Source organism: Microplitis mediator, chromosome 8, assembly GCF_029852145.1.
Source record: "Microplitis mediator isolate UGA2020A chromosome 8, iyMicMedi2.1, whole genome shotgun sequence".
NCBI lineage: Eukaryota > Metazoa > Arthropoda > Insecta > Hymenoptera > Braconidae > Microplitis > Microplitis mediator.
The window spans coordinates 22,210,868-22,235,134 of record NC_079976.1 but is presented as its reverse complement, the minus strand read 5'-3'; the positions used below and the strand labels follow the sequence as shown (position 1 = coordinate 22,235,134).

At 33.6% G+C, this 24,267-nt stretch overlaps 3 protein-coding genes across 4 annotated transcripts in view; 2 read left to right on the top strand and 1 right to left on the bottom strand.

Moving 5' to 3' along the window:
* LOC130673121 (serine/threonine-protein phosphatase 6 regulatory ankyrin repeat subunit C-like) overlaps window positions 1-24,267 on the bottom strand; it is a 40,102-nt gene that overhangs the window by 3,852 nt on the left and 11,983 nt on the right. The window lies entirely within an intron of this gene.
* On the top strand, window positions 10,844-19,056 carry LOC130673122 (uncharacterized). 2 transcript variants are annotated; one of them, XM_057478055.1, is made up of 2 exons: window positions 10,844-11,093; window positions 16,998-19,053. In XM_057478055.1, exon 2 carries the CDS (start codon window positions 16,999-17,001, stop codon window positions 17,776-17,778), a length of 780 nt encoding a protein of 259 aa, XP_057334038.1. In that variant the 5' UTR covers window positions 10,844-11,093; window position 16,998; the 3' UTR covers window positions 17,779-19,053. The 2 variants fall into 2 exon arrangements, with proteins under 2 accessions (XP_057334038.1, XP_057334037.1); XM_057478054.1 differs by having other exon boundaries at window positions 10,854-10,936; window positions 16,998-19,056.
* Window positions 21,638-23,653, top strand: LOC130673120 (mucin-2-like). Its single transcript, XM_057478052.1, has 2 exons — window positions 21,638-22,050; window positions 22,143-23,653. The coding sequence occupies exons 1-2, from the start codon at window positions 22,006-22,008 to the stop codon at window positions 23,613-23,615; spliced, it is 1,518 nt and encodes a 505-aa protein (XP_057334035.1). The 5' UTR covers window positions 21,638-22,005; the 3' UTR covers window positions 23,616-23,653.

Below are 24,267 nucleotides of genomic sequence, written 5' to 3'. Positions count from 1 at the left end.
TTTACTTCGTACTTGTACATTTATTCGATAGACAACACTCGCCTAATTGCCTAGTGATTTTTTATTGAATAAATTGTTATCAATTGCCTCGTACATGTACATCTATTCGATAGACAGCTCTTGTCCCAATACCCGGTACTTTTCATTGAATACATTGCTATCGATTAGTTTAGATATTTAGATACATATGAAAGACACATCTTAGCTAATAACGAGGTCATATATTATTGAAATAATTACAATCAATTAGTTCGTACATGTACATTCATTAAGCTGTTGACTAATAACTGGTAATTTTTTATTTATTAAATTACTATTAATGATTTCGTACATGGAAAATTTTTTATTGATAGCACTGGTCTAATTGCCTCGTACATGTACATCAGTTCGATAGACAGCTCTTGTCTAATTACCTGGTGATTTTTTATATATTGAATAAATTGCTATCAATTGCCTCGTACGTGTACAGCTATTCGATAGACAGCTCTTGTCCAAATACCCGGTACTTTTCATTGAATACATTGCTATCGATTAGTTTAGATATTTAGATACATATGAAAGACACATCTAAGCTAATAACGAGGTCTTATATTATTGAATTAATTACAATCAATTAGTTCGTACATGTACATTCATTAAACTCTTGACTAATAACTGGTAATTTTTTATTGAATAAATTACTATTAATCATTTCGTACATGGAAATTATTTTATTGATAGCACTGGTCTAATTGCCTCGTACATGTACATCAGTTCGATAGACAGCTCTTGTCTAATTACCTGTCACCATTCACTAAACTCTTGACTAATAACTGGTAATTTTTTATTGATTACATTACTATTAACCATTCCTTACATGGAAATTTATTTTATTGATAGCACTGGTCTAATTGCTTCGTACATGTACATCAGTTCGATAGACAGCTCTTGTTTAATTACCTGTCACCATTCACTAAACTCTTGACTAATAACTGGTAATTTTTTATTGATTACATTACTATTAACCATTCCTTACATGGAAATTTATTTTATTGATAGCACTGGTCTAATTGCTTCGTACATGTACATCAGTTCGATAGACAGCTCTTGTCTAATTACCTGGTACTTTTCATTGAATACATTGCTATCGATTAGTTTGGATATTTAGATTCATCTGAAAGACACATCTTAGCTAATAACGAGGTCATATATTATTGAATTAATTACAATCAATTAGTTCGTACATGTACATTCATTAAGCTGTTGACTAATAACTGGTAATTTTTTATTTATTAAATTACTATTAATGATTTCGTACATAGAAAATTTTTTATTGATAGCACTGGTCTAATTGCCTCGTACATGTACATCAGTTCGATAGACAGCTCTTGTCTAATTACCTGGTGATTTTCATTGAATACATTGCTATCGATTAGTTTAGATATTTAGATTCATCTGAAAGACACATCTTAGCTAATAACGAGGTCATATATTATTGAATTAATTACAATCAATTAGTTCGTACATGTACATTCATTAAGCTGTTGACTAATAACTGGTAATTTTTTATTTATTAAATTACTATTAATGATTTCGTACATAGAAAATTTTTTATTGATAGCACTGGTCTAATTGCCTCGTACATGTACATCAGTTCGATAGACAGCTCTTGTCTAATTACCTGGTGATTTTTTATTGAATAAATTGCTATCAATTGCCTCGTACGTGTACAGCTATTCGATAGACAGCTCTTGTCCAAATACCCGGTACTTTTCATTGAATACATTGCTATCGATTAGTTTAGATATTTAGATACATATGAAAGACACATCTAAGCTAATAACGAGGTCTTATATTATTGAATTAATTACAATCAATCAATTAGTTCGTACATGTACATTCATTAAACTCTTGACTAATAACTGGTAATTTTTCATTGAATAAATTACTATTAATCATTTCGTACATGGAAATTATTTTATTGATAGCACTGGTCTAATTGCCTCGTACATGTACATCAGTTCGATAGACAGCTCTTGTCTAATTACCTGGTACTTTTCATTGAATACATTGCTATCGATTAGTTTAGATATTTAGATTCATCTGAAAGACACATCTTAACTAATAACGAGGTCATATATTATTGAATTAATTACAATCAATTAATTCGTACATGTACATTCATTAAGCTGTTGACTAATAACTGGTAATTTTTTATTGAATAAATTACTATTAATCATTTCGTACATGGAAATTATTTTATTGATAGCACTGGTCTAATTGCCTCGTACATGTACATCAGTTCGATAGACAGCTCTTGTCTAATTACCTGGTGATTTTTTATATATTGAATAAATTGCTATCAATTGCCTCGTACATGTACAGCTATTCGATAGACAGCTCTTGTCCAAATACCCGGTACTTTTCATTGAATACATTGCTATCGATTAGTTTAGATATTTAGATACATATGAAAGACACATCTTAGCTAATAATGAGGTCATATATTATTGAATTAATTACAATCAATTAGTTCGTACATGTACATTCATTGAGCTGTTGACTAATAACTGGTAATTTTTTATTGAATAAATTGCTATTAATCATTCCGTACATGGACATTTTTTTTATAGATAGCACCGATCTAATTGTCTCGTACATGTACAGCTATTCGATAGACATCTCTTGTCCAAATACCCGGTACTTTTCATTGAATACATTGCTATCGATTAGTTTAGATATTTAGATGCATATGAAAGACACATCTAAGCTAATAACGAGGTCTTATATTATTGAATTAATTACAATCAATTAGTTCGTACATGTACATTCATTAAACTCTTGACTAATAACTGGTAATTTTTTATTGAATAAATTGCTATTAATCATTCCGTACATGGACATTTTTTTTATAGATAGCACCGATCTAATTGCCTCGTACATGTACATCTATTCGATAGACATCTCTTGTTTAATGACCTGGTACTTTTCATTGAATACATTGCTATCAATTAGTTCAGATATGTAGATTCATTTGAAAGGCAGCTCTTAACTAATAATGTGCGTTTGAAAGTGTTTTAGCGCGAAACATTTCCATGTCTGTATAAAAATGTGATTCGGCACCTTTAAGTCTTATACGGAACAATAAATTTTTCAATCATACAGAACGAATGATACGACGGAAAGGTTTTGGCGCGAATCAGAGAGCGTTTCTATAAATTTAAATATACAATTATAAAGTACATAGTTTGAAAATATACCCAATCTTTAAAAATATACTCAATTTTTTAAAATATAAAAAGCTTTTTACTTGTTATAACTGTATTAAGATTTGATTAATTAATTAAAAAAATGGAAACTTTTACTGAAAAAAGGGAACATTGTTTGAGAATGGCCTTGATAAAATATACGGCACTGTCTTTTTGTTTGATTTAAAACAAATGACAGTCAAATAATTTTTCATTTTATTCACGATAGATCTAAATAGGTAGAGATTGTTAATGCTTTTTTCGTGTTTGCATCAAATATAATTTAATCGAGTGCCGTGATTAATCAAAAAAATTATGGATTCAGAAACACCGCGAAAATTAAAAAGGACCCGTTCAGGTGAAGCATGGGATCGAAAATGGGTAGCTAATGGGTTTTCCTATTATCAAATAAATACTCCTACATTTAATAAACATGGACAGCTTGTCGTGTAAGTTATCGCTTCCATTAATACAACAAAAATTAGGCAACTTAGTTTTTTTTATTATTTAATTTATATTATATATTCAAGTTCTTGAGAGAATATTAGTATAATTTTCGCTTAGTTGGAATGCAGTAGGGCCTTCTTATAAGATTATTAGTTTTTCTTTCAAATTATCGTGATACCTGGTTTATGAAAAAGACAGAATGATAGGCTTATAACGTGGTCTGACTGTATTTACTTAAGATGTTAAGTGCATGTACAGGTATCTATCAAACGAAGGCATTTACACATCCGTTCATGTACGGAATTATTACAGATTTTCTATCTAATTGAAATCATCGGATTCTTAATGTTGTAAATTTTTTGACTAAGGTCTCATTTCTGATCTAACTGCAAAATCTGATTTATTCACATTTTCGGACAATTAGTATCACAAATTTTATAAACACAATGGATATTTACCAAGTGATTATCGATTTCGTATACAATGAAAATGATGAAATAATAAAATAATTGCTGGCTTGTACTTAATTATAAGAAAATCAAATGATGGCGAAGTCACTGTGTTTTGCAGAACCGTACATGCATGAGTTTATTGTAAGTCATATTTATTAAAAAAAAAAAAATTAAATGATGGCCAGAACACCGGTCCTTGCAGAACTGTACATGTACGCTGTTCAGCATCATTAATTTGTACTGGGACGTGTTGCTCTCGGTTCGATATTTCAATACATCTCCTTTAGAACCATCTAGCCGAGGGCAACACGAACCGGTACAAATTAATGTCGCCGAGTCTAATTTGATTACAGGTCTTATTTCTAATTGTTAGGTCGTTGTTTCTCGAAGAACCGTACATATAAGTACAAGTGAGTCAGTTGCATGTCATATTTAATTTAAAAAAATTGTAATTATGGGTAAGTCGTAGATTTTTGCAGCACCATACATGTATGAATCAATTGTAGATCTCATTCCTAATTAAACATATTAAATGATAGCTAAACCGCTGATTATTGTACAACCGTGCATGCACGAACTAATGGCAGGCTTTATAGGCATTTCAATAATGAGATAATCTCAGCTGCAATATTTCGGAAGGAATGCACTTATACGAGCTCCGTACAAATTATGTATCTTATAAAAATCATAAAACAATTGCTGGATCGCAGATTTTTTTTAGTAGATGTATATGTGCAATATAATTGATAGCTGTATACCTAATTTAATAAATGAGATAATTTAAAAATGATTTTATCTAAAACTCAATCTACATGAACAAATTATTTGCAGGCTTTATATCCAAATAAAATTATTAGATAGTCGAAAAATTATTGCTTTTTGTACTATATGTACTTGTACGAATTTAGCGCTAGTTTTATAGTCTATAAACATTTACAAATAATTCCCGGTACCGATTGCCTGAAAAAAAATAGATATGTTTAAGTTAATATTATGTTCTTACCCTGGCAAAAAAATCCAGATGGAAATCCAGCCTAGATTCTATGCGGGTTCCTACATGGCTTTTTCGGATGGATTCCCATGTGATTTTCTACATGAATTCAGCATACATCCCGATGTAGATTTTCACAAGGATTCTTATGGAAATTCACACCATGTCAAATCCATATAAAAATATAGCATGGATTCCTATGTGAATTTATACGATGATTTCCTATGAGAACCTGCACCATACCAAAATCTATACAAAAATCTTGTATGATACAAATACCCTAAAAGCGTATGAGTTTTCATAAACTTACTTGGAGTACAGTACCTTTGTGAGATTCCTATTTTAGTGTTTTATCTAAATGATTTGTAATTTCTATACAGATGTAATACTCCTTGAGTTAATTAATAACTTAATTTATTACAAATACTAATATAAAGAGCATCAATTAATTAGTTTTCTGTTAAAAAATATCCTGCCAATAGAATATACAAGTTCCAAAGTGGACATCCCATATAAGAATCCAGATACTCATCGTTTCCTACATGGATTCTTAGTAAATTCATACACTCCTACATTAATTCTTATAGATTATTACTCCTATGAGTTCCCATGTAATCCCACATGAATTTCCTAAAAGGGTATCCATTTATTGTTTTAGATATGTTCGATGCATTAAATATGTTATGCCTAAAAATAGTGACCTTTCGTGTAGATGTACGGCATCGGGAAAATTCGTGGACGGTGAGTTCATCCCAAGCCCAACTAATAATAAGCATAATCATGACTCAGATCCTTATTTGAAAGGTGATAAAGATTTTCGTAAAAATCTAAAAGATGCAAGTAAACATTTTGGTTTATCTACAAAACGGATCTATATTACCTCAGAAATCCAGTAAATATCTTTAATTTTATTTTTCTAAACTTAAATTGTATTTCTCAATATCATCTTCTGTAATTATTATATTATTTATAATTATACATGTAAATTAAAGATGGTTGTCTAATATTGCCATAATAATATTTCAGAGATCCAGATGCTGCATCTAGAAATCCTTTTCAAAAATGTAGAAGTTTGATTCAGAAATATAAAAAAAATGAGCAGCCTTTAGCGACTCGAATTTATTGTGATAAAGCAAATGACATCGAAGCTTTTGCACAATCTTTAATGTTAGACATAAATAAAAGTGAATTATCATATGGGAGAGATAACCGGTGGAAGATTTCTGCCAGATATGAAAAATTCACTTTTATCACTAACAATACACACAAGGATGCTCAAAATGTTTACCTATTTGATGCTGATTTTTTAACAGAAATAAGTGATTCTGTTGAAAATATTTTTATTGATGCAACTTTTAAAGCTGTACCACACTTTCTGAAAAAAAATTTACAATTATTGACAGTAATGGCCAAAGTTGAAGGGCAATGCAAAAGTAAAAGTGCTGTAAGTATTATAAAATTTTGTGTTACAGAAATGTTTCTCTAGGTTCAATGGAAGCATACATTTATAATCGTATTATCAGATCATCGACTATGTAGCTGTCTATCAAAATGAACGTACATGTACGAATCCATTTCAAGCTTCATTCCAGAATAAAACTATCAGTATCTGATGCTACTTATTTTTAATTAAATAATTGTAGGCTATTTATTTATTCATTAAAAAGTACCTGATAATTAGACAGGAACTTTCTATTGAGCAAATGTACATGTACGAACTCATTGATAGCAATCAATTGACAAAAAATTACCAGGTCATTAGTTAAGAGCTGTCTACTCATGAAGTGTACATGTACGATCTAATTGATAGCTATTTATTCTATAAGAAAGTACTAGACAAGTAGACAAGAGCTGCATACATACATTAAATCTACGTGTACGAATTATTCTCGATTATATTCTATGCTATATATATAACCATCAGTATAATTTTTTCAGGCTGTACCGATATTTTGGTCTATTATGACGAATAAGGGTGAGGAATGTTATCTAAGAGTCTTTAATTTCATCAAAGCAAACTTCCCATCTTTTAATCCTAAGTTCTACATGTCTGATTTTGAGATTGGCATGCATAATGCTGTGGAAACTGCATTTCCAAATATTGATGCTAATCACTGTTTTTTCCATTATGCTCAAGTAAGTAATTAAATTTACTTTAAAAAAAATTTCATAATTTTATAAAATAATTAGCTCCAATTGTTGTTATTGCCAGAAAGTATCGATAGTACCCTAGTAGCTATCTTAATCAAGATTTTGAAATCACAGTATATATAAATATAATAATTCGCTGTATTCTCCTTGACTTGCTTAAGGTTTTCTTCCAGAATTGATCAATATTGCCACTTTGGTAGTAAGAGCGATAATCTGCTGATTAATTTCATCGTCGCTATAAAGATTCATTTTTATTCATTTTTAATTCTAGGCGATCAACAAAAATGCAAGGGACTTAGGTTTAATAAATAAAACAACCATTAAACCAACGACACACCCCGAAATCTATGTGGTTGTAAAGCAGATAATTGCATTGGCTTTGTTACCACCAAAATTGATTATTTCAACTTTGAATAACTTGAAAGAGGTGGTAACGCGTGATTTCGGACATCGATTTGATCGTTTATTCGATTATTATGAGCGATATTGGATGAAAACAATTAAACCTTCAGGGTTTTCAGTATATAATTTAAGAGATGATAAAACTGACAATTATGAAGAATCATACAACAGGAATTTAAATGATTTACTGAAAAAAAACCCGCATCCTAATCAATTTATAGGTAAAAATAACTTCTCATAAAAAAAAATAAAAAATGAAAACGATCCAAAACTAATACCTGATTAAAAAATCCAAAAGAATCCAATATATTCTCATGAATTTTTATGCTTTTTATGAGAAATGATCCAATGAGAAGTGCTATGATTAAGTATAGGCCCTACACATATAGCTATAAGAATCTATCGGATTTTTTAAGCAGGGTACATACTGCTTCCGATTTAAGTAAATCATTTTGAATCGTTTTCACCAATCTAAGATGTAAATAATCGCGAAGTATAGCCAAATTTAAATAATTGCACTAATATATTTAAATTTTTATGATAGAAGTAATCAAGTACTTGGCATTGGATGCCAGAGTAATTAAAAACTCAGTAAAGCTAAATAAATACATGGCAAGAAAACCTGTTGCACAAAGGACGGAAAAAATGTTGGAGATGGAAGATTTTTGGGACATGTTAGACGAAAAGATTGAAAATGTAGGTGAAGATAATGTCAACGGGTTAGAATTAATCAATGGACTAAGTTCGATCCAACATCTTCAACTTCTCGAACAGGAAATAATGATAACAGAGATGGACAAAATCCTAAAATAAATAAATAATGTAATATTGATTAATATTAATGCCCTATGTAAAAATTCCCAAAGAATCTACTTTCAAAGGTAAAAAACTGCAAAGAAACCAATACGTTTGTGGAATTCTATGCGATTTTTGACTTATTTTTGGAAATTCTATAGAAACTTTAGGATAAGGTGATTTTTTTTCAAACGACTTTTTTTAAACTTTTGAAAAAAAAATCATTATGGTTATTATTATTATTATTATTATTATTATTATTATTATTATTATTATTATTATTATTGTTATTACTACAACTACTATTATTATTATTTTTGATATGAGTATTATTATAATTACTATAAACAAATATACTGTTACGATGTGGGCATCGTTCGCCTCCAAATGATCTAGGGTGGGGTTGTCACGTGCTCCAGCATGGTGCTTCGGCCTATATAAGCACGTGCATAGCTCTAGCTTTAGTTTTTACTTTTGTTAGCATCAGCACCTTGTATAGTAGCTTGTATATTACCAGCTTTAGCTCATAGCTTCTCAGTCGTTATTACCAGCTAAAACCAGAGTAGAACCTGGATCGCGTTTTCAATCAGACGATACCAGAGTATAACCAGATTAGTTATTCGGGCTGTGAATAGTATATCGCGTTAAACTGAGTTACAGTTAGTTAACTCGGCGAATAACTAATTATAATTATTGCAATTAGTTAATAATTCTAATAACAGTATCGAATCAATAATTCATAAAATACTATACTTGAATTATTGGGTAATGGAGCTATGCGAGTGTGAATCGCAGTAACGACAGTATCACATGCAGTTAGTTGTGTGATACAATGACTTTGTAATCAGATTGTGTGCGTTGTGGCATTATTGATAATTACTCAATAAAATATAATTATCAGTAAATAAGTACTTGAACCAGTGTTTGAGTGAATTCACCCTGCTTCATCCACCTCCTATTGTGAATAATAGAAGTAGCAGCATCTGAGAGAGGAGTCAGGTCCAAGGAGGCGATTTCCAAGGGCCAAACCAATCGCCAAGTCCATCAACATCGAGGACAACTATACCGAATACTAAAATTAGGCTAAGTACTAGTAGTAGTTTAGTTTTATACGGCCAGTTCGGGTAATTAAATTTAATCAGAGTCTCATTTTGGAAAGTAGCCTGGCAATTGACTCACGAAACCTGCACGCCTACACCATAAGTGCAGTTGAACGAATACCCTACGTTTCAATGGCGCCCAACGGGTTTTAATTAGTTAGTTAATTAATTAAGCCAACAATTAACATCATTCAATTATATAAATTCGAATAATCACTGTATAATTAGATTCTATCAGACATAAAACCAGTAAATTTCGAGTAGAGTCTGCGAAATAAAAGAAAAACATCGGATAAAAACTTATCAGTTATCAAGCGGGTTCAATTACAATAAAATTGTTCCTGGGAAAATTCCTAAAGCCTTGACTTTTACGCGTTTTATCAGAAAGAAAACGCGCACTCAACGTTTTTATTTGGAACGTAAAAGTTATATTTTTTTATTAAAATTATTAGTTAATTTGCATTTTGGAATTAGTTTTTGAAAAAAACTAATTTTTCATTTCATTTTTTCGTTTAAAATTTCTAAAAATTAGAAATTACACAAGAAAAATTGCCCGGGATTAATTTTTCTAAGGGTTTCTTTTTGCCCGGGCACCGTAAAAATAAAATTTAAAAAAATTTGTGTGTAAAACTCGCATTCTGTTGGTAAAAGAATTAAAAGAAATACCAGGAAAATTAGATTAAAATTGTTAATTTAGTAATTAAGTTTGTATAAATAATTTTGTAAAATTAATTTGAGTAATAATTGGATATATAATTAGTAATTAAGTATATTTGAATTATAAATAGATTTATAAGATTACAAAAAAATTGATAATAAGATTATTGAAAACCGGAAATAACAGATTGAAAACTTAAATAAAATCTTTGTGAGAAACTAAAAGCAGTAAGGACTATAAATCCATAAAGAGAAAGAAATAATAATGACAGTTTGCTTAGTAACAGAGGTTTAGAGAGAAAAAAAAAACTTAAGTTTTAGAGTAAAAGAATAAAATAATAATAATAAATTACATAGCAACAGAGGATAAAATAAAATAAAACACGACAAATACCCGAACAGCCAGGAAGACTCATTGTCGCGTTAGATTTATTATTATTATATACACGAATAAGACAGAAAAACAGAATAGGCGATAATCCGCAAAGGCGGCAAAATTTTAAAATTTGAATTGTTTGTTACAGAAGTCTGCCTAGGAATTCATCAGCCTTACCGTCGGTAACACAGAAATTAACAGGATAAGTTACCATAGAACAAATTACTGCCATCTATAGAATAGCAAACCAGATAAACAAAAAAGAGACACAAGTATAGTCAGTTACAGTATAAATTTGTTACGCATCACGATCTTATGCAAAATAGAAAAAGTCTAAAGTAAATATATTTTAATAAAAATATTCTCTTTATAAAATAAAACTAAAAGCACAACATATAAAAATCAAGCAAAAGCTAATAAAGCTTAAAAACAAATATTAAAAATATACAGATATACAATTACATTCCAAGGTTATCCACGTGCAGAAAAATTCAGGTATTAAATTTTAAAATTAATTCTCTTTATTAAAATCAGAAATATTTAAAATTAAAATCAGCATTTTTATTCTCAAATAAATTAAAATATTTCAAAAAAAAATAGTAAATTAATATTTAAAATTTTGAATCAAAAAAAAGTAAATTGATTTTTTTTGGGTTAAGACTGAAACGTGACCGTGATACTAATATAAATTTATTGTAAGTCAACAGGTGTATAAAGCAGAGACAACGGAGATTTTGGTTACCAGAAAACTTATACAACTTTTATTTTTTCATTTTTTTTTTTGTCGAAATTTTTATTTTTTTTTCGAGTTATTTCATGTTCTGTTTATTCTTTCCCTACGGGCATAATAAATCAAAATGGTTAAAACCAGGAAGCAAGTAGGAAACTTACAACGCCACGTGCAAGAGTTAAACGAGTCGATGGTCAAATTAAAAGAAGAGTTGGCTAAAAGCAAGAAACAAGAAAATGAAAGTATAAAATCAGCACCAGAAACAGTACCAGGAAAAAAATCAATACCGGTAATTGTGGAAAATAAAGTACTAGAAAAACGGCTGAAACTAAGAAGAAACGACAAAAACCAAAAAAACTGGAAATCAGCGGAGAATTTCAACTTCGAACAAGACGTCGAAGAAGAAGGAGATGTTGTAATACATCAGTGTCCAACCCAATATGAAAAACAAATGAGAGGGGATGAAACTTTCCTCACAAAAGAAGAGAAAATATGGATGTTGGATGACTATAAAAGAGCAATATTCATGGAAAATATGGAAAAAAATAGGGAAATGAATGATAAAATACAAAGATGGTGCAAAACTACCGCAAGGTTTATCCAATGGTCCAGGGAAATAGTGAGAAGAGAAAAAAATCTACAAAAGCGCATCGAACTAGTCGAGTCGATACCCCATATAAAAGACAAAGACCAGATGGAATCTCTGAAGACTGAATTAAGTATAGGAGAGGAAATAGAAGGAAACTGGGAAAATGATATAGTAAATTACATCACCAGAGGGATGCAATTATTCGACGAAACAGTAGATCTGGACAGAATACAAAATTCAACGCAAGTTCAACAGAAGCAATCTGACAACAGAGCACGAACGCACGCAAACGTGCCGCAATATGAACAGCAGAGAAGCACGGGTAGACCATCGGCGCATTATCTACCAACACCATACAATATACCGGAAAGTGATATGGTGAACCAGTATAATCAAGGTCACCAGTATCCAAACCATTATCAACCGACGTATGTTAGCAGACCAAATTTAACAACAAGCTACAGAGAAGAATCAATGCGAAGAACAGCAGACAAAATTCATCTAATGGAAACATTAATAAGAGTTAAAGGACTCAAGTACACGAGAGACAGTCAACCCAAAGAATGGATCCAGACGATAACAGAAGTGTGTCAGGAACAAGCACTCGACTTTAACGACAGATTGGAATTATTCAAAATGGCGTTAAATATGGAAAGGGAATGGATAAAACAAAATATGGATCAATGGGAAAGCTGGAACGATGTGGAAAAAGGATTTAGAACAACGTTCTGTAAAGCAACAAAAGATGCAGATATACTGCAGGAAATATTCTCAACGTACCAGAGAAAGAATGAAGACTCGCAACAATTTATAAAAAAAATGAGGTCAAAGTTTGACGAGCTGCGAAGCCCAATGGAAATGGAAAAGCAGTTGGAAATAATAATTCCAAAGTTGGATGCAGAGATCCAAAGGGAACTGCATATATTAATGCCGATAACATCATACAAAAAATTAACAGAGGCATTGGCAGAGGCAGAGAACAGAGTTGCGGACGTAAGAAGATCGAGAGAGAATAGACGATCAATGGTACGTAGGCTGCAGTCAACAAAAAACTCAGTAGCAGGGTCAGAAACAGATTCCGACACGGAGGAAGAAAATGAAAGAGTGAGAAGGATACAAAAGAAAATTAAGAGATACCAGAAAAAAATAATAGAGAAAGAACCAGTCAAGCAAAGTAAATTGACTGAGAATAAGAACGATAAAAAATTAAATATCGTATTGAATAAAAACGACAGACACAATTACAGAGACAGGTCAAAGTCAAACGATCGCAGTACAAGATCAGGCTCAGCGACATCAAGATCATCAGGTAGATCAGTGGGTGGCACCTACACCTGCTTGAACTGTGGGAAAAAAGGAGAGCACAAAACAAGAGAGTGCAAAGAAGAAAGAGTTGATATTTGTGTGCGATGTTTCAAAATAGGTGAAACAGCAACTAAATGTAATTGTGAAAAAAACTAGTAAGACGAGAACAGCAGCGGGAGCTAGTACTCGATATAGATATTCCCGCACCACGTTGCTCACAAGGGGTGGGTGAGGCGAGCGTCCGCTATGAATATAACACAGATAGCATTTCAGATGATAACGCGACTTCATCCGACACAGACGTGAGCGCGGACAATTACACACCGGAAGTAAATAAAATTAATTGTAGTGATAAAATGGGTAATTGCTGTGTTAGATTCGGGAATTGTATCGCAACGAGTTGTGGAAATGATTATCTCGAGCCACCACCAGAGCACACAGACAAGACAACGAATAAGAGACGTGAACCAGTAGATAGAGCAGGAAAAGTCAACGTCATAGTTATACCATCTGGGGCAACATGGACACAACAGACAACGATTGCTGTAAGTAAATACTTTACGTGTCCCGTAGACATAAATAATACCAGATGCACGGCGCTGTTCGACTCAGGTGCGAACAGAAATTTTATGACACAATTAATTGCAGAGAAAATACCGGACAATATAATTAAAATAAAATATGACTCAATTAAAAGTTCGTTTATTCTAGCAGACAATTCAGCAATACAGAGCCTTTACAGGGTATTCGTCGCATTCGAAATCTACGAAGTCGAGATAAACGCATGGTTTGAAGTGTTTGACCAGATGCCGGATGACATCATACTCGGAATGAGATTTTTGACAGACCATGGGGTACATTTACATGCTGATGATATGACTTGGACATGGAAACATGATCAAGAACGCAGAAGATGTGAACCAGGTAAACCAGGTAATCAGTTATGTACAATACAGTTAAATGCGAGCGAGACAGAGACATTAAATAGATTTCTAGATGCTGAATTCAACTTGATGGACCAAGCCGACCTTGGTACACTAAAAGGAGTTGAGTACGAAATTGAGTTAAACAATTATACACCGATACGCGTCAAGCCATATAGACGATCACCTAAGGTAACAGAAGCGTTGCATAAAATCATAGAGCAGCTGCTGGACCAGAAAACTATCCAGCCCAGTACAAGCGAATGGAGCTTCCAACCAGTAATGGTTAAGAAGAAACTGTTACCAGGCCAAGACGCAGACGATATTAAAGCATGGCGAATGTGCATCGACTATAGACCACTCAATAAGGTCATGAAGATGGTCAACTACCCGATGAGGCGTATCGACACTTCATTGGAAGTCATCAGAGAAGGCGCTTATAGAAGCGTAATCGATTGCACGAATGCATATTATCAGATCGTGATCAAACCAGAACATCGGCAGTTTACAGCGTTTGCTGTAGAAGGTATGGGATCGTTCGAATTTATACGGATGCCGTTTGGACTATCAACAGCACCAGGGACGTTCCAGAGGAAGATGGATCTGATAATCCAGACAATGAAACCAGTACTACGCCAGCTAAATCTACCAGCTTATTGGATTAATTATGTCCATCCGTACATGGATGACTGGGTAGTAGCAACACCTACGTTTGAAATCCACGTACAAGTCCTCGAAATATTGTTTAAAGTATTCAGAGAGGTGGGTTTATTAATCAAACGCGAGAAATGTAAATTCTGTGTTGCAGAAATGAAGTATTTAGGATTCGTCATCAAGGGGAACGAATTACATCCTGACCCAGAGAAGCTGCGCGCAGTAGAAGAATATCCAGAACCGACTAGTAAGAAACAGTTAAGACGTTTCTTAGGAATGGTAAATTGGTACAGGAGACATATGAAAATGGTTGCCAAGATCCAAGGACCACTCACATCATTGGTCAGCGAAAAGGCAGTATGGACTTGGGGTCCAGACCAGACTCGGGCATTCAACCAGATCAAAGAGATGCTCATCAATGCTCCAGCGTTAACAGTACCAGATTATAATCTGCCATTCATACTTTACACAGACGCTTGTGACTCAGGGATTGGAGCAGTTCTCACTCAGAAAGGACTAGAGCGAGAATATCATATCACCGCTATCAGTAGAGCACTAAATAAGCATGAAAAGAACTACACGACGACGGAGAAAGAGTGCTTGGCCGTCATTTGGTCATACCAGAAGCTAAGAGGGTACTATGACGAGTATCCTGTGACAGTAGTAACCGATCATGCGAGTTTAAAGTGGCTCCAGAACGTCAAGAATCCCAGAGGAAGACTAGCCCGATGGATTGCAGAGTACTCACTCTGGACAATAACTATAGTCCATCGACCAGGAATAAACAACGAAGCGGCTGACGCTCTCTCGAGAGTTTACGAGGGCGTTGAACCAGAGACAGATAAGATTTGCCGGGTGAATGACATCAGACAGCAGTGGTACGAGAGGAAAATAGAAGAGGTCAAGGCTACTCCAACACGGTTTCCTCAATGGAAATTCCTTGATAGTAACCTATATTACTATCGACCGCGGCATCCTACTCAGTTATTTGAGAATGCGCCAGAGCACTGGAAACTGGTAGCGCATCCAGACCAGCGTCGATCAATAATTCGCAAGGCGCATGATGAGCTCGTATCCGGACATGGTGGTATCAGCAAGACGTACAGCCACGTGGCAAATCATTATTATTGGCCAAATCTTTATCACGACGTAGTGAACTACGTGAATAATTGTGAAACCTGTAAATTGCACAAACCAGATACTAATCCACCTCAAGTCATACCAGGACATCGACCTATCACCGAATTGTGGGAAAGTGTATCAGTAGACACAGTGGGACCATTGCCCAGAACGGTACACCAGAAGACTCACCTAATTGTTCTGTGTGACATGTACTCAAGATACTTGGAGGTCCAGCCAATCTCGGAACCAACAGGTAGTAAGATAGTATTCTTTTTACGTTCTGTTTTCAATCGTTGGGGTTACCCACGAGTGGTAGTTACAGATAATGGAACAGAATTTGTGAATAAGGTAGTATCAGAATATTTACAGGGTAATGACGTAATACATGAATTGACTCCTACTTATCATCCGCAGGCAAACCCTGTGGAAAGAATAAACAGAAATTTAAAATCCCTAATTCGCACTTTTCTTACAGATAAACATTCCAAATGGGACCAGAATCTCCCAGAACTCGTTTATGCTTATAATACATCTGTTCACAGCTCGCTGACAGTCAGTCCAGCATACTTAAATTTTGGCCGTGATCCGAGGTATTTAGACTTACATCGTGGAGGGAAAGTTTTATCAGAGCTCCAAGACCAGAGTCATCGTAGTACGGTCTTAGCACTGATCGACGAATTAAGACATTATGTAGAGTCGTTTATGATTAGAGCCCAGAATAGACAGGACGAGTTGGTACCAGAACCAAATATAGACTTAAAAATTGGAGCAGAGGTATTTATTAAAAATAAACAGTTGAGTAAAAAGGCTGATGGATTCGCAGGTAAGCTTGCGGCACCCAGAAAAGGGCCATTTTATGTACATAGTTTTTATTCAAACAGCTTAGTAAACATTTGTGATCAGAATAATGTATTAGTAGGTACATTTAGTATTAGTGATCTTAAAATACCTCGTAGGTCGAATAGACATGTAGTTAAAGTCGAACAATGAGTCGTAGGTCAGGGACAACTCGTACATCAAAAATTGGAAACGCGAATACTAGTACTGTGCGTAGTCTAATTACGGTATTCTTACAGAATGGACCTCAGTCAACTTTTGTGGTCAAAAGCGAAGATCCCGTCCGAACAACAGGATGCGCACCAGTTACTGAAGAAGCAGCGGTACCACGGTAATGTGGGTGATAAACAGTCATATTGGAAACATCCAGTATTTGCTACGCCAGCAGGATACTTAGGCTTTGATATACCAGTGACAACCAGCATTACATTGTTGTCTGGATTTCATAGACGATTGAGCAAAGTATTGTTATACGCAGAAAAGGACTCAGTGCTAGTAGTACCGGAGAAACCAGAGGAGGTACCAACTCAAGTACTAATGACAGCGGTACCTGAGGTTCCAATCAGCGTCCATGTGGCAGTGGGTCAACACATGCAGCGTGTTGACACGAGACTAGACATCATTCTGACCAACGAAGAGTGGCAGGCAGCAGTACAGAAGATGGCAGCCGAACTAGGCCCAAAGACAAGGCGCACGGTAGCAACACAAACCGTGGAGACCAGATTGACATCAGCTCCTCACCCAGGGTGTCTAAAGTGCAAACAAACAGGGCACTCCTTCGACAAATGCCCTAACGAGCTGCAAGGTGACTGTTACTGCACTAACTGCAGACGTTTAGGACACACCAATAATGACTGTCCCTACCAGAGATGGCGTACCGAGGGGTACGAAGCTATGAGAGGGTACTGCCGTCGCTGCTCAACGCAGTACCCGTTCGAGAACGACTCCTGTGTAGACTGCAGGCTGAGAAGTCAGGTGACGAAAGCAGCACGGGGAGCATATCTGATATTGCCTCCGTAAATATCCAGATGAAGACCAGGATTTATGCACAGCTCAACCAGAGATGGACCAAGATTTGCTCAAGACAACCAGTGTGACATCCAACAATAGTGATTTCATTTGTAAACCGGTTTTTTGTTTATTTTTCATTTTTATTTTTTATTTTGGTCAAAAGTTATTTTTATTTTTTTATTATTGTGCATAAATTCAATATTCTCGATTTAGACACATGCAACCATATAATTGGTGAAAAAAAAAAAAAAAAAAAATTGCAAATTATTATTTTTGAGTTATGGAAAAACTGGTCAGTTCTTAGTTTTGTTTTCATTTTTTATTTTTTTATTTTTATACACATTTGTATTGGTATATGATTATTATTTTTATTTTTGTACTTTATTGCTACCAGAAGTGTGTGCCTGTAAAGATATAGAATAGCGTAGAAGGACATTGATGAGTCCAAAACTGAACCAGTCAGTATTCAATAGAGACATAGAAATGTATACTGTTTATATTTAATATTTATCTCTTTATAAAAAAATGTTTATATAATGATATTTCTTTTTATGCTGGAATACTAGCTATTACATTGTACAGCAGTATTACCAGAAATTAGCCACAGTGTGAACGATTGAGTGAATCATGTGGTAATGTTGTTACTGTCGGCGCGGTAAGATTTAACTTCAACCGGTCTATTTTTTTGCGATTTAAACTCACCTGGGTTAAAGTTAAGGGGGGTGGTGTTACGATGTGGGCATCGTTCGCCTCCAAATGATCTAGGGTGGGGTTGTCACGTGCTCCAGCATGGTGCTTCGGCCTATATAAGCACGTGCATAGCTCTAGCTTTAGTTTTTACTTTTGTTAGCATCAGCACCTTGTATAGTAGCTTGTATATTACCAGCTTTAGCTCATAGCTTCTCAGTCGTTATTACCAGCTAAAACCAGAGTAGAACCTGGATCGCGTTTTCAATCAGACGATACCAGAGTATAACCAGATTAGTTATTCGGGCTGTGAATAGTATATCGCGTTAAACTGAGTTACAGTTAGTTAACTCGGCGAATAACTAATTATAATTATTGCAATTAGTTAATAATTCTAATAACAGTATCGAATCAATAATTCATAAAATACTATACTTGAATTATTGGGTAATGGAGCTATGCGAGTGTGAATCGCAGTAACGACAGTATCACATGCAGTTAGTTGTGTGATACAATGACTTTGTAATCAGATTGTGTGCGTTGTGGCATTATTGATAATTACTCAATAAAATATAATTATCAGTAAATAAGTACTTGAACCAGTGTTTGAGTGAATTCACCCTGCTTCATCCACCTCCTATTGTGAATAATAGAAGTAGCAGCATCTGAGAGAGGAGTCAGGTCCAAGGAGGCGATTTCCAAGGGCCAAACCAATCGCCAAGTCCATCAACATCGAGGACAACTATACCGAATACTAAAATTAGGCTAAGTACTAGTAGTAGTTTAGTTTTATACGGCCAGTTCGGGTAATTAAATTTAATCAGAGTCTCATTTTGGAAAGTAGCCTGGCAATTGACTCACGAAACCTGCACGCCTACACCATAAGTGCAGTTGAACGAATACCCTACGTTTCAATACATAAAATGAGCATGAACTCGGAGTCGATAGGAACCTTCTTCTTTATTGAAACAACCAATCCAAACATAAGTTTTTCATAATAACAAAAAATAAATTACTTCTCAATTGTTTTTACATACTCAACAGATATAATAATTTATTGCAGGGTTTATATCTAACAAAAATTAACAGCATCTTAAACGTAGCTGTGTCTACAATTTTTCGTAATAAAAAATATCAAGTAATTAAAAAAGGATGTCTATTGAATTATACGTAAATGTATAAACAACTTTATACCTTTTTATTCGATTGAGATTAACAGGTAATAAGATAAGAGCCGTCTCTTGAACTGAATGTATACGTACGAAGGAATTGAAAAGCTACTCGCTTAATAAAAGTTGATAAAAAATAGCGGATAATTGGACTAGGGTTTATCTCAAGTCGAATGTACATGTACGAAATGTATGTAGGTAATTTATTTGCTTAAAATTACCAGGTAAGTTAGACTAGGGATGTCTTGTAAATTAAATATGTGTACGAACGAATTATTTGACTAACTACTTATACTTAATTTAAAATAGCGAATAAATAGACCAGAGCTGTCTGCTAAGTCAAATTCACATGTACGTAGTATAAGTAGGTAGTTTATTACCTTTAAAATACCAAGTCTATCGAATACACGTACATGTACAAACTAACTGATAGCTAATGATTCAATAAAAAATAACCTGGTAATTATTGAAAAGCTGTCTATTATATAAATGTACATTAACCCTAATGTACATATGCGTACTAACGAATAGCAATTGATTCAATGAAAACTTACTTGCTAATTAGACGAATGCTATCTATTAAGAGCTGTCTATCATATCACTATTAGTCAAAACCTTGCTATTAGTTAAGAGCTGCTTATCAAATAAATGCACATGTACGAACTAATTGATTGCAATTATTTTAATAACAAATTACCTAGTAATTATTTAAGAGCTATTTGTTACATAAATGCAATGTTCGTATCAATGAATAGTGCTATCTATTAAGAGCTGCCTATCAAATGAATGTGCATGTACCCGGGAATAATGATAAAGATAAAATGATCTGATCAGAAAAAATTATCTCTTAGCAGATCTATTTATATCTGATCAGATCAAATATTTAGACATGATGATCAGATCTCATTATATCTGCTTTTTATAAGAGCTGTTTATCGAATAAATGTACATGTACAAAGTTATTGATAACAATTAATTCAATAATAAATGACCTCGCTATTAATTAAGAGCTTACTATCAATTAGTTCGTACATGTACATTTATTGAATCGATAGCACTCGACTCATTACCAGGTAATTTTCAGTAAATAAATTGCTCTTAATTAACTTGTACATGTACATTTTTCGATAGACAGCTCTTAACTAATAAATTGTTAATTTTTTATCGATTAATTGCTATCAATTAGATCGTAAATGTCATTTACTCAATAGACAGCTCATGTCTAATTATGGGGTACTGTTTTTACTTGTTTTATTTGTTGTTTGAGAAGGGACAAAACCTATTACCCGGCAGACATCACGGTTGAAGCTGTCGATGCTTCGACACTCAAAAAATTTTATTTTTTAAATGTATTTTAACCATTCCAAAATTACTTTTGTAAATATAATTGAGTATTATTTTGAATTTTTATCGTTGAACTTTTCCAAAAATCGAGTATCAGTCAAAAAATGTTAATGACTTTTGTATTATGATAAAAACTATTAAAAATTTTTTTATAGTCAAATTATACGCTATTTTTTATCAACTTTTATTAAGTTAAGTGTAATAAATTATTATTATATCTGTCGAGTATGTAAAAATGATTAAGAAGTAATTAATTTTTTGTTATTAAGAAAAATTCATGTTTAGGTACATTTTTAAAAATTGGGTATATTTTCAAACTATGTATTTTACAGTCGTATATTTAAATTTATAAAAATGCTATCTGATTCGCGCCAGAACCTTTCCGTCGTATCGTTCGTTCTATATCGTTGAAAAATTTATTGTTGCGTATACGGCTTAAAGGTACCAAATCGCACATTTATGTTCTGAGACACGGAAATGTTTCGCGCCAAAACACTTCCAAACACATATGTGTCCATGAGCGACGCGAGACAACCGCGACTCTATACCGGAGTGATTTTGGTCTTCTCCTCTACAACGCTCGGCGCCATTTTTTATTTACCTTCGTAATGTGCTAAGTGTGAAGAAATTTAAATAAAAATTATATTAAAATTGAGTGATAATGGCGTCATACTTTGGGCCTGGTGCGACATTTAATTCTTATAAAGAATTACGCGATAAACAACGACTGTATGAAATAGAAACGGGACGTAGTTTTAATAAAAAGCGTACGGAACCCATTTCTAAGTTGAAAGACTACAACACCAATCTTGTTTTTAAAAAAATATGGTTGCAATGCGAGAGGGGTGGGCCTCCACGGGTACAACCGGGCAGTAATTTCAAGTAAGTTTATTGTTGAAAATTATCATTAAAAAAAAAAAATACTTTAAAAGCATGAATTAAGTTAAATGATTTTTATTATATTTAACGTTCCAGAAGCGACAAAATCAATTGCGCAGCGGAAATTATCATCGAAGCTGTCGATGCTTCCACGTTGATGATTAATAAATTTGAGGATAGACACAATCACGATCCGGATTATGTAAGTAATCATCACCAGCATTATTATTATTATTATTATTATTCTTGTTATTATTAATAATATTATTATTATTATTATTATTATAATTCCAGACTCCGATCAAAATTATTTATGATACCATGAACAAAAAAGTGACAGACATGGTAAAACTAAAAAATCTGTTGAAAGAGTATGAAACTCCAGCAGCTACACCTGAAACAAATCAAACACCCGTTAAGATTACGCCAGCAGTTTCACATGTACTTGATAATCATAGTGATGAAACTCCAGCAGCTACACCTGAAACAAATCAAACACCCGTTAAAATTACGCCAGCAGTTTCACATGTACTTGATAATCATAGTGATGAAACTCCAGCAGCTACACCTGAAACAAATCAAACACCCGTTAAGATTACGCCAGCAGCTTCACACGTACCTGATAACCATAGTGATGAAACTCCAGCAGCTACACCTGAAACAAATCAAACACCCGTTAAGATTACGCCAGCAGTTTCACATGTACTTGATAATCATAGTGATGAAACTCCAGCAGCTACACCTGAAACAAATCAAACACCCGTTAAGATTACGCCAGCAGTTTCACATGTACTTGATAAACATAGTGATGAAACTCCAGCAGCTACACCTGAAACAAATCAAACACCCGTTAAGATTACGCCAGCAGTTTCACATGTACTTGATAATCATAGTGATGAAACTCCAGCAGCTACACCTGAAACAAATCAAACACCCGTTAAGATTACGCCAGCAGTTTCACATGTACTTGATAATCATAGTGATGAAACTCCAGCAGCTACACCTGAAACAAATCAAACACCCGTTAAAATTACGCCAGCAGTTTCACATGTACTTGATAATCATAGTGATGAAACTCCAGCAGCTACACCTGAAACAAATCAAACACCTGTTAAGAGTACGCCAGCAGCTTCACACGTACCTGATAACCATAGTGATGAAACTCCAGCAGCTACACCTGAAACAAATCAAACACCCGTTAAGATTACGCCAGCAGTTTCACATGTACTTGATAATCATAGTGATGAAACTCCAGCAGCTACACCTGAAACAAATCAAACACCCGTTAAGATTACGCCAGCAGTTTCACATGTACTTGATAATCATAGTGATGAAACTCCAGCAGCTACACCTGAAACAAATCAAACACCCGTTAAGATTACGCCAGCAGTTTCACATGTACTTGATAATCATAGTGATGAAACTCCAGCAGCTACACCTGAAACAAATCAAACACCCGTTAAGATTACGCCAGCAGTTTCACATGTACCTGATAATCATAGTGATGAGACTCCACTAGCTTCACTTATTCATGGCAGAGAAGTTTTGACCCGAAAAAGAACCAGAAAATGTAAAAAATCAACTTTTACACATAAAAAATATAAGAGTCAAAATTGGACATGTGCGCTCTGTAATAAAAATAGCGCAATCCAAATGCAAATGTGTGACAAGTGCAATACTTGGTATCACTCAAAGTGTATAATCAAAAACAAAAAAACGAGCGATCCACTGCATACTACCATATGCAAGAAGAATAAAAAAAAATAATAATATAATAGTTAATAATAATACTGCCGTATGTAAAAGTTTCCATTGAATCTATTATAATTAGTCAAGAACCTTATAGAATCCAATACATCTAGTTGATTCTATGACGTTTTTGACCCCTGTAAATGAATTCTGTGGAAACATTTGTATATGGTGATCTATTTCAAATTTAAAAAAAATTATTTTTATTATTTCCACTCTAAACTGACATGATAATTAGTATTATTAATACAGTAGAACCTCGATAACTCGAACCTCGTTAAGTCGTAATCCTCAGTAAGTTGAAGAAAAATACGATTCCCTTCCGTTCAGACCCAAAATACGCGATATCTCGAACTTTCTTGACTCTGTAACTCGAACAATGTATTCTACCCCGTGACGTGTAATTTATATTAATTTTGACTCTATAACTCGAAGTTCCAAAGAAAGACTCGATATGTCGAAGTAAGTAATTTTGATGATGTCATCTTGTCAATTTATGTTTTCCTTATCGCAAATTGAAGGTATGTTGTCCTTGACATTGGCTTATTTTTTCCCTACTTTTTCTTTAATGCATAGCTTGAAAGAAATTTATTATCAGAATAGTTTCGTGTTTAGAAGTATATTAGTCGTCTCATAACATTTTCTGTAAAATGACCACTAGAAAATTAAA